The sequence below is a fragment of the Salmo trutta genome, chromosome 17, assembly GCF_901001165.1.
Source record: "Salmo trutta chromosome 17, fSalTru1.1, whole genome shotgun sequence".
NCBI classification, from domain to species: Eukaryota; Metazoa; Chordata; class Actinopteri; order Salmoniformes; family Salmonidae; genus Salmo; species Salmo trutta.
This window is the reverse complement of record NC_042973.1, coordinates 11567105-11579332: the sequence shown is the minus strand read 5'-3', so window position 1 is coordinate 11579332 and position 12228 is coordinate 11567105. Positions and strand designations below refer to the sequence as shown.

Here is a 12228-nt window from a genome sequence, read left to right as displayed (position 1 = left end):
CTTTTCATTTCCTTAAAACCAGTCAAACTTTTGAAATTCCCCTGGTCCCTAAATGGCCTCTTTCCGTGAGAGAAGCAGAAATGAAAGATAAAACTTTACTGATGTCAACTAGATTGTTGATGATGCATTGATCATTCTATAAATGTATGACATTATTCTGGTGATCAAGGCTTTATTTAATATTCTGGACAAGCATCAAGTAATGACAGAAGACAAGCTGCATGTATCTAATTATAGACTAACAAGTTGACTGAGAAATAGTCTACCAAATGTCCGAAATTATAAGCAGAAAAATATCTAAATGAGGCTTAAAAGCTTTTTTTTTTTCCTGCACCGCCTATCGTTCCACCGTCTCTGAATAACGGGTGCAGGTAGCCTACATGTTGCCTGGCTACCCAAACTCCTTGCTACGGCCAAACGCTATGCCACACCCACGGACGTTAGTTTCTTCTCCGCAATGAGTCTGGATCTGAGTACCTCCCCAACGATTTCTGGAACGCAAACACATTCTAACTGTTCTGATTGGTGCCAGAAACTGATGGGTTGGGCCAGAGCCAGAACTTTGATACTCTAGTTGATTAGAGATGATCCAATCTCTGATGACTTTGTTTTGCACAACACCCCACATTTTGAAGTCGCCACAAAAAGTATCTAGCGAACTAAAGAATCTAGTGAACATAATGCAGCAGAATAATTCAGTTTGAGTCGTCAGGCAAGCTTTTGAAGTAATTGTTTGACAATCAGATAAAAACATCATGACTGGTTGTGTTTATGCCACATTAAAAGGTAGGCTAATACATTTTCAAAGTTAAACAACATATCTTCACTATTAGACCCATAAAGATCCTATTAAATGAATAGTGATTTTATATGTAATTCTATGATTATGCCCATATAAAAAAAGAAGTAATTGAATATATAGGAGGTCCCCGTACCGGGAACATTACCTCTGCGTCTACCCCTGAGGATAGTAGACAGGCTGGTAAATACATCAAGTGAAAAGCCTTGGTGATCACAATCTGTTGTACATGAACACACAATGTGATCATAACAATGGCTTTTCTCTGTGTAAAAGGTGTATGACTGTCTGGTATAGAATAGCATAGGTTTGACTTCCTGTTATGTCTTATGTATCTCTTATGAAGGCTTTATGAATGTATACATAAGAGGCTACAGTAAGTGTTACAGGTACATGACTGGTTTGACGTCCTGTGTCCTGTGCAGTGTCGGACCCCAGCGCCAAGTCTGATGACGTAGCCTATGACATCATCACACAGGAGGAAGTGAACGGGACCTACGACAGCGACTCACTGTCCCAAACAACAGGGGGCTCACTGGAGGGCGAACAGGACGCACGGCCACTGGGGGCGCTAGACATGTGAGTACAACCAGACGTGGACAGATACCTAGCCAAATAAAACACGCACACGTGCGTACACACATGCACGTACGTTCATACGCGTGCGTAAACACACAAATGGATACGCCCGCGCGCGCACACACACAAATGTGTATGTACACACACACACACACACACACACACACACACACACACACACACACACACAGCACAGCACAGCACATGGATACCTGTACCTGTAACACTTACTGTAGCCTCTTATGTATACATTCATAAAGCCTTCATAAGAGATACATAAGACATAACAGGAAGTCAAACCTATGCCTATAACATGCCCATAACAGGAAGTCAAACCTGAGCCAAGCCTAGCTGTACAGTCCAAGTGTCCAGTCATGACAAACTCTCTCTCAAACAGTCATGACAAAGTCATGACAAATTCTCTCAAATCTCTGAAAGACAAAAAGTTCAGTGTGACCTTCACACATTCTGCTGCCTTCCATTTATGAACACCCGCTGCTGAAATGATTGTAAATGGAAGGCATGAGCAAACCAAGGAGAAACCCAGGAGTAAACAATGGGAGAGAAAATGACTGTGAGTTTATGCATCCAGAGGTGTGATTTAAGACATCCAGATTTACAAGTGTGATTTCTTATATCATCATCTCCCATTATCTAATCTCAGATAATGCTTCGGCTTGATTTGACCCTTGTCTGTGAGGGGTGTCGTTATCAAAAAAACACATTATTTGTCATACTTTCACTTTGTATCCTTCTGGTGATCAAGTCGATCCCCCTACGGACCCAAGCCCTAGCTGTACTGGGCCAGGTTACACTGGAGCCAAGCTGAGCCAAGCCTAGCTGTACTGGGCCAGGTTACACTGGAGCCAAGCTGAGCCAAGCCTAGCTGTACTGGGCCAGGTTACACTGGAGCCAAGCTGAGCCAAGCCTAGCTGTACTGGGCCAGGTTGCACTGGAGCCAAGCCTAGCTGTACTGGGCCAGGTTGCACTGGAGCCAAGCCTAGCTGTACTGGGCCAGGTTACACTGGAGCCAAGCTTAGCCAAGCCTAGCTGAACTGGGCCAGGTTACACTGGAGCCAAGCTTAGCCAAGCCTAGCTGTACTGGGCCAGGTTACACTAGAGCCAAGCTTAGCCAAGCCTAGCTGTACTGGGCCAGGTTTCACAGGAGCCAAGCTGAGCCAAGCCTAGCTGTACTGGGCCAGGTTACATATCCACCATAAATACTAGAGCCATGCTGGAAAGAACAATGTGAAAGCAAAACGTGGTCCAGCACAGCACAGTATGGTTCTGGTCAGTCCCATAGTGTTAATTAGCCAATAGGCACAGTAGGTATGTGGTTATGAGGAGCTTTGTGGTAAATCAACACCGTCTTTTGTCATGTGACCCTCGACCTGCAGAGATACAGGAGCAGTGTCCCCAGACGACCCGGAAGAGAATGTACCCACTGTGCAGGACACAGAGATCACCCTTCTCAAGTCTGGAGAAGTCACGTGAGTCTAGAACCTTGCGCGCACAGACACACTTGCACACACACAATCACACACACATGTATGTTGGAAATAAAAGCACTACCATTACAGCTTCCTCTGCCAGTACTTCCTTTTTCCATAACACCTATCCTAATCACTACACCAAATCCTGGCCAAGACTGGCAGTGTATTGTGTGTGAAAACTCAAGTTGAAATCTCAGTCAAATCAATGCCTACTCTTCCTCTGCTATCTGGTTGTGTTTCCAGGCTGGTTGTCCCTCTCAGCATCGAAGACATCTCTCAGTTTGGCGATGGCTCCCGAGAGCTCTTTGTCAAATCCAGTTGCTACAGCGTGATCAACATCGCCGTGGTCGATTGCGGGCCTACCGTGAGCTGGGTGTTCTCCTCGGAGCCCAAGAGCATCTCTTTCAGCGTGGTGTACCGTGAGACCGCCGACGTCCCAGTGGAACAGTCCAAGGTAGGACCACTACGGACCAGCTCCGCTCTTAGACCAGTGGTCAGTCACTAACCCTGGACCTAAAGAGCTATTGGAGGTACAAGCAGGATTTTGTGCAGTCATCAAGACTAAGATTAGTTGAATCAGGGGCTTTATAAATCAAGTGTTTCATAGTAGGAGTGCTGATCTAGGATCACCCAGCCCTGTCCATGTAAGCTTGTTCATTATGATCTAAAAGGCTAAACTGATCCTAAATCAGCATTCCTACTGGGAGACGCTTGATACATACTGTGTGAGTACTGGGCCTGTAGCTCTCCAGGGCCGTGATTAGGAGAACTGTTGCTGTAGATGATCCCAGTAGTAAATAATAACCCTCGTTGAGTCTAAATAGTGTAGGATGATGTCGCCCCTAGAAGCTGATCTTTGGTCAGTTTTGCATTTCCCAAACGAATGTTTCAATTCTGGATTGGGAACGGAAAGATTATTCTAAATCTGTACCTAGGGGAAGCTTCACCCGGGAGCAGTGTAAATGAGAGAGGAGCTCCCCCTGCTGAGAACAGAACTCTTTATTGACCTTTCACCCAAAGTAGAGCAAGCAGCTTGGTGCAGCTCAGGTAGTCCATTACACACCAGGGAATTAACTATGGACTAGAGGTTGACCGATTAATCGGCAGGGCCGATTTCAAGTTTTCATAACAATCGGTAATCGGCATTGTTGGGCGCCGATTATGGCCGATTACATTGCATTCCATGAGGAGACTGCGTGGCAGGCTGACCACCTGTTACGCGAAAGTGCAGCAAGGAGCCAAGGTAAGTTGCTAGCTAGCATTAAACGTATCTTATAAAAAACAATCAATCTTCACATAATCACTAGTTAACTACACATGGTTGATGATATTACTAGTTTAACTAGCTTGTCCTGCGTTGCATATAAAAAATGCGGTGCCTGTTAATTTATCATTGAATCACAGCCTACTTCGCCAAACGGGGGATGATTTAACAAAAGGTCATTCGCGAAAAAAAGCACAATCGTTGCACGAATGTCCCTAACCATAAGCATCAATGCCTTTCTTAAAATCAATACACAGAAGTATTTTTTTTTAAACCTGCATGTTTAGTTAAAATAAATTAATGTTAGCAGGCAATATTAACTAGGGAAATTGTGTCACTTCTCTTGCGTTCATTGCACGCAGAGTCAGGGTATATACAACAGTTTGGGTCGCCTGGCTCGTTGTGAACTAATTTGCCAGAATTTTACGTAATTATGACATAACATTGAAGGTTGTGCAATGTAACAGTAATATTTAGACTTAGGGATGCCACCCGTTAGATAAAATACGGAACGGTTCCGTATTTCACTGAAAGAATAAACGTTTTGTTTTCTAAATGATAGTTTCCGGATTTGACCATATTAATAACCAAAGGCATGTATTTCTGTGTTTATTATATTATAATTAAGTCTATGATTTGATATTTGATAGAGCAGTCTGACTGAGCGGTGGTAGGCAGCAACAGGCTCGTAAGCATTCATTCAAACTTTAATGCTTTTGCCAGCAGCTCTTAGCAATGCTTGCTTCACTGCGCTGTTTGTGACTTCAAGCCTATCAACTCCTGAGATTAGGCTGGCAATACTAAAGTGCCTATTAGAACAACCAATAGTCAAAGGTATATGAAATACAAATGGTATAGAGAGAAATATTCGACGCGTCATAATTCCTATAATAACTACAACCTAAAACTTCTTATCTGGGAATATTGAAGAACTGGGAATATTGAACCACCAGCTTTCATATGTTCTCATGTTCTGAGCTTTTTTACATGGCACATATTGCACTTTTACTTTCTTCTCCAACATTGTGTTTTTCCAAAATGTAAATCAAATTGAGCATGTTTCATTATTGATTTGGGACTACATAGGTTTTATTTATGTATTATATTAAGTTAAAATAAGTGTTCATTGTTCATTCAGTATTGTTGTAATTGTCATTATTACAAATATATATAAAAATCGGACAAATATATATATATAAAAAATCGGCCGATTAATCGGCATCGGCCTTTTTGGTCCCCCAAATAATCGGTATCGGCGTTGAAAAATCATAATCGGTCGACCACTACTATGAACAGGCCTAAATGTAAATGCTTCTAATGGAAAGAATTCTGAAAAGCAAAATGCATAACCATGGTAACAGGTGAAAGGGAACCCTTTAGAGCAGGGGTTCCTAAACTTTTTGGGACTACCACCCCATTTTGACATCTGAAAATGTTCGAGACCCCACCCATTTCCAAAAAATGATGTAATTAACAGCCAATGTAAAAAAAAAAAATATTATTTGGGGCAATGACAGAGAATTGAAAAACATTATAACAGTATTTCTGATTGTCTTCTCAACTCATGATCACATACTTTTAATGCGGGGATATGACAGTCAATCGCAAATTAGTCTGACGTAATGTATCTTATCTCACCACCACTAATGAGATGGGTGTGCTTGATGCATGTCGTGTCAGATCTTCTCAAAGTCAGGGGGCGTGGTCGACAGTGCGCACCTCATCTCTGCTGTCACATCCAACCTGGATCGATATTTGGTTTTAATGCAAGCAAGAGCACTGAATCCAGCTTCACACAGCTAAGAGCTGGCGAAGGGTTGCCTACCATGAGTTTTATGGTGCTTTCAAGATAACTGGGAACTCTGAAAAATAAGAGGTCAAAACATGACATGTGAACTTTAATATTATTATTATATATTTTTTTACACCCCCAATTTTGTGGTATCCAATTGGTAGTTACGGTCTTGTCCCACCATTCTGGAGAAATTGTTTTTCAAACAGATTTTTTATTTTTTTTGTGCCATCTGTATTTTAGAAAAATGTCCATCTTGTTTTCGTGCCCACCACAGCACAGAAACAGCCTTAGTTAAAGTGGGAAATGATCTTAGAGCCAACACAGATGCCAAAACGCTCTCTGTCCTTGTAATGTTGGATTAACGTGCTGCATTCGACACTGTTGACCATGATGTCCTTCTGGACAGACTGGAGAGGTGGGTTGGCCTCTTCGGTCCACTTCTAAATTGGTTTAGGACCTTTTTAACCGGTCGCAAGTTTTTTGTCACCTTTGATGAACAAAACTCAGTGAAAATAGATATCACATGGCGTTCCACAAGGTTTGATTTTGGGTCCAGTCCGGTACTGTTCAGTTTATATATGTTACCCCTTGGCAACTTTATCAGAAAGCATGGCATTGATTTTCATGGCTATGCAGACAATACACAACTTTACATTTCTTTGTCACCAGAGGACTTTAGCTCCACAGATTAATTATTAGACCGCATTAGTGATTTAAATACAGTACTTGGATGGCTCACAACTTCCTCCAGCTAAATCAAGACAAGATCGAGGGACTTATTATTGGAGCCAAAGCACAGAGAGAGAATCGCTGACTTTGGTCGCCAGTTGTACGGTGTTTCCTCCGACACATTGGTGCGGCTGGCTTCCAGGTTAAGCGAGCAGTGTGTCAAGAAGCAGTTACGGCTTGGCAGGGTCGTTTGTCGGAGGACACATGGCTCTCAACCTTCGCCTCTCCCGAGTTTGTACGGGAGTTGCAGCAATGGGACAAGACTAACTATCAATTGGATATCACAAAATTGGGGAGAAAAGAGGTAAAATGTAACAAACCAAAAATATTTTAAATTCTGAACTTGATTTTGAATCACAAATAAGGATTGTGACCAAAATAATGTTTTGCCACCTGAGGAACATTGCCAAGGTGCAGCCATTTCTCTCTCAGGCTGATACAGATAGACTTATCCATGCTTTTATTGCAAGCAGGCTTGACTACTGTAATGCTCTCCTGTCTGGTCCACCCAAAAAAGCCATTGGTCAACTACAAAACATACAGAATGCTGCAGCACCGGTACTGACCAAGACCCGACGGAGAGCACACATTACACTGGTTTTAAAGTCTCTGTACTGGCTGCCTGTGAGTTTTAGAATTCATTTAAAGATTCTTCTGTTTTTAAATCAATCCACGATTGTGCACCCCAATACATATCAGACATGCTTTTAAGTTATGTACCAGTAGGTTCCTCAGGTCCTCTGGCACTGGCCTTTTAACTATCCCAAAGCCTAGGATCAAGAGGCATGGAAAGGCAGCCTTTAGTTACTATGCCCCCAGCCTCTGGAACAGCCTGCCAGAGAACCTGAGGGGGACCAAGAGGCATGGAGAGGCAGCCTTTAGTTACTATGCCCCCAGCCTCTGGAACAGCCTGCCAGAGAACCTGAGGGGGACCAAGAGGCATGGAGAGGCAGCCTTTAGTTATTATGCCCCCAGCCTCTGGAACAGCCTGCCAGAGAACCTGAGGGGGACCAAGAGGCATGGAGAGGCAGCCTTTAGTTACTATGCCCCCAGCCTCTGGAACAGCCTGCCAGAGAACCTGAGGGGGACCAAGAGGCATGGAGAGGCAGCCTTTAGTTACTATGCCCCCAGCCTCTGGAATAGCCTGCCAGAGAACCTGAGGGGGACCAAGAGGCATGGAGAGGCAGCCTTTAGTTACTATGCCCCCAGCCTCTGGAACAGCCTGCCAGAGAACCTGAGGGGGACCAAGAGGCATGGAGAGGCAGCCTTTAGTTACTATGCCCCCAGCCTCTGGAATAGCCTGCCAGAGAACCTGAGATCTTAAAACACCCCTTTTTAGCTTTGCCTTTCCTTAGGGTCGGCAGGTGGCCTAGTGGTTAGAGCGTCGGACTAGTAACCGAAAGGTTTCAAGATTGAATCCCTGAGCTGACAAGGTAAAAATCTGTTGTTCTGCCCCTGAACAAGGCAGTTAACCCACTGTTCCCCGGTAGGCCGTCATTGAAAATAAGAATATGTTCTTAACTGACTTACCGAGTTAAATAAAGGTAAATAAAGGGTGTTTTTCTGTCTTTCAGTTTTTATTGTTATTCTTATGTTTTTTTTATCCTCTTATGTTTGTTGTGTAATAAATAAATATTTTCTTATTGTCATTGTTTTTTATTTATGTTTTTGCTGTGACGCGCATTACGTTGCATTATGTCTGATTTAATTGGGGGGTTAAAACTCAAGCAGGGAGTTACATTCTGTTTTTCAGGAACTCGGGCTAGTGGCTTGTGGCTACATAGTGTGTGTAAAATAACATAGTGTGTGTAAAATAACAGTGTGTAAAATAACATAGTGTGTGTAAAATAACATAGTGTGTGTAAAATAACATAGTGTGTGTGTGTAAAATAACAAATGAGGAGAACGTGATCCGGACCCTTAGCTTTGAGAAAGAGGTTTCCATAGGGGACGGTCGAGGGCGGGGGCTAAAACTCTGTATTCGTAGCTATGGCCTATTTTAATAGCAATAAAATAACTTTGGGTTTCGATTGGTCACCTAAAAGAAAGGCTCCCCCAATTCCCAATTTAATTAACCTATCAGATTACAACAAGACTGAAGATTGTGGCCTCTTTTTGAACATGAACTTTAATATCTCAAATATAAACGGCTCCACATCGACAGTATTATTTATCACTGAGTGTTATAAGGTAGGAATCCATTGACTTATTCTGGTGTTCTCTTCTCAGGTGCTGATTCCTCTGACTCGCTGTAACTCTCACAAAGAGACCATCCAAGGCCAGCTGAAAGTCAGGAACCCTGGTCTCTACACTCTCATCTTTGACAACTCCTTCTCAAGGTATGATACACTACATACCTTTATTATTAGAATTACCCTGTAGTCAGTCAAAACTCTTTACCTCTCCGTGTGATTGTGTAGAGCAGAACGTTATCCCTTCTCAGCGAACGATAGGCAAAACAGTCACGTTCTTAACCGTAACCACTTCAAACCCTTGAACACACTGAAACCCACCTTCTCATGGCAGTGTGCTTGTGTAGAACATCTATTGCTAGAATCAAGTCAGTCTCCAGTTCCCATGTGCCCTTGTGGTGAAGGATGACAGCTCTCTGAAGCACTGCAGTACTATGAAGTTGCTTCTGAGGGTTTAATTTTTGTTGCAAAATGTTATATTGTTCTATTTCTTCACTACAACCCTGACAGGTTCATCTCAAAGAAAGTCCTCTACCACTTGACAATCGAGAAGACGGTTATATACGATGGGAGTGATTTCTAAGCCTGGATAATGGATTCTTACGCAGGGTGAAGGTTATAGTTTGTTTTTCTCAAATGCTTATTTGTTTCTGGATGCCCCACCAACTACAGTATTTTATGTTTGGTTTTGCTCTTTTATTTTAAAAAAAATACGTTTTTGTAGGATCCGTATATTTTTAACACTAATGTTTTTATGTTTTGAGTGTGTTGGTCATGTTTTAGTTAGAGCACAAACACCCTGCAGACATGGTGGTTGTTTTGAGCTAATGGACTCTTCACATAGAGTATGTGGTGAAACAAACGTACAGATGTAGGGTCTTAATTTGATTACCCTCGTGCAGGAGAACTTTCATGAAATGCAGGAAATGTAAAACCTGTTGTGTATTTGAGGCATAAAGAGGCTTCTAAAGTTTGTTATTTCCACTTTTACATTTCAGACTTGATTTTCCCTTACAAAAATGTATCAAACCCTAAAAAAATGCACACTAATTATAATCCACATAATAATTCACATTTTCTGTTGCTGCAGGATTATTTTCCTGCTGTAGCAAACTGGCTCAAATTTAGATCCTACATCTGTAGGAAAACCAGGAATTCAAATCTTAACCACAGGTGAAGAGTTAAAATGGTAGCCTTATGAGTTCACTACATGGTCTTGTTAAACAGAGATAGAGAGGATATTGCGCACACATTTATACAATGTTATTAGCTATGATTGTTTTCTATCATGGACTAACACAGTGTCCACAAGTAAGATGACACTTATTGAGCAACTGCTCACATTGTAATCACAATACAGAGGACAATACAGAGGATACTGGACAATATAGCATCTTTTTCATGCTACAAAAACATGAATAATGTTACAAAAACAAGTACAGCTAGACTACATTGTGTTTAGGAGGAGGCAGTTACTTTGTGTCATCCTCAAATGCTGCCAGGCTGAAGGGAAGATAATTGTGTGGGGGGAAAATGGGCACTAAGTAATACAAGAGATTGAAAGCTTTGCTACCAATTTCTTGTGTCTGTGGGAGCTTTTGAAGCCTTCTGTTTAAACGAATTGAACTCAGACTCATGGGTCATACACTATAAAGGAACTCTCTTCGACCGTTAATAGGCTTTCCTCAAGTTTTTCCATAGTTCAAGATTTCAAATGAAAGACTGCAATATTTATTGTCATGTAAAAAGCACATGGGGAGCATTTATATCCCAAAAGGATAGTTTAAGAAATCAATTTTCAAATGGTTTTGAGGCAAAAGACAATGTTTTATGATCATTTCATTAAGATAACCGCAACATAATAATTTGGTTGTATTACTTCAAGGTTATATTATATAGCACACTATCAACTAACATGATCTATTACTGTGACCTATAAACTCAATTTCACTTACTGACAAAGCAAGTGCCAACTTTTGCCTATAGGAGATAGTTTTGAATTATGTTGAAGGGAACTTATGTTTTAATTACAAAAGACACATAAAACTGCACTTTAAAGATTAAAAATTACAATTTTCGAAGTGCGGATTTACACGTGTTTTGCATAGCCAGTTCTTGCTATAGTCCGTATCTTTGAGAATACACTGCTGTGCCCAGGGCTTATACTTGTTTTGTGTTTAGGCTATCCTCCCTGAGCACCTCAAGGCATAGTGTAGTGTACCATGGCAAGCTTATGTTTGTGTAAGGTCTCTTTGGATAAGATCTGGATTGAGCATAACAGCAGGTCTATAGATTATATACCATCATAGGAATATGATTTTGTTATGTTTCGTTATAAGGGATTTTAGAATTTTGTTATAGCCATACATTTTAGATACCGTGTATAAATAGGACCTCCGTTTTTTGTTCTTATAAGGATCCTAGGTGTTGATATTTTCCTTTGTATGTATTATAGTATCTGAAAGCAATAAGGAATGACATCTCAGTCATACCATCAGTCAAGGAGGCAACCAATGTTCTTCATTAATGAAGCAAGCTCTGGGGTGAATTTTCCTTTAGTACAGATCTAGGATGAGCCTCCCCTCCCCCAATCATAACCTTAACCCTTAGTGAGGAAAATTTCAACACTGGCCCAAGATCAGATTCTAGGGGCAACTTCACCCTACCTACACCAATGGGGCTCAATAGCTACATCGGATGCTGCTTTTGCAGAGAACTGTTTTCCATTTTTATTGGGAGCATTTCTTCTGTATTTTATAAGTGGTCTAAATGTATGCAATTTGTGTACAAAGCCTCATTTTTTTCTCTACAGTTTTGCACTTTTGGATGGAATTTAGTAATGATAATGATTTACAATGTCACAATGAATAGTATTTTGATAGTATTTTCTGGTGTTTGTAAAAGAGATTGTGCAGGGAAAGATATCCTATGTATTTTTAATTAACAAACTGAGGGCTTTCAAGAGTCTGCCACCAGCATCATGTGACTTCAGTGAAATCCACATGACCCTATTCTTTATCTATGCAGTCACTATGATGTAAAAACATGTACAGTTCAACTTTAAAATAAAGTTTGTTAATGATGTCACTTTCTTCCTCTTCCTAACCCCTCACACCTGTTCCAGGTTGATGTCACTAATGATGTCACTTTCTTCCTCTTCCTAACCCCTCACACCTGTTCCAGGTTGATGTCACTAATGATGTCACTTTCTTCCTCTTCCTAACCCCTCACACCTGTTCCAGGTTGGAAGTCTTTGGCCCCGTTTATATCTGCTGCTAACATGCACTGGGTTTAACATGCATCTTGTCCACATTCTGATTGTGCTCACAGTTTTAGACAGAAGTATTCAATTAAGAAATGGATTGTGATCAGATCTT

At 41.4% G+C, this 12228-nt stretch overlaps 1 protein-coding gene across 3 annotated transcripts in view; it reads left to right on the top strand.

Moving 5' to 3' along the window:
- The window catches only part of LOC115151587 (FYVE and coiled-coil domain-containing protein 1), a 49704-nt gene extending 37770 nt beyond the window's left edge, over window positions 1–11934 (top strand). For all 3 annotated transcript variants that reach the window (XM_029695639.1, XM_029695637.1, XM_029695638.1), the window contains 5 exons: window positions 1225–1378; window positions 2776–2868; window positions 3115–3325; window positions 8889–8998; window positions 9362–11934. In XM_029695639.1, the coding sequence (XP_029551499.1) occupies window positions 1225–1378; window positions 2776–2868; window positions 3115–3325; window positions 8889–8998; window positions 9362–9434 (641 nt within the window). In that variant the 3' untranslated portion in view covers window positions 9435–11934. The remainder of the gene's footprint in view (window positions 1–1224; window positions 1379–2775; window positions 2869–3114; window positions 3326–8888; window positions 8999–9361) is intronic.
- Window positions 11935–12228: the final 294 nt, after the last annotated feature.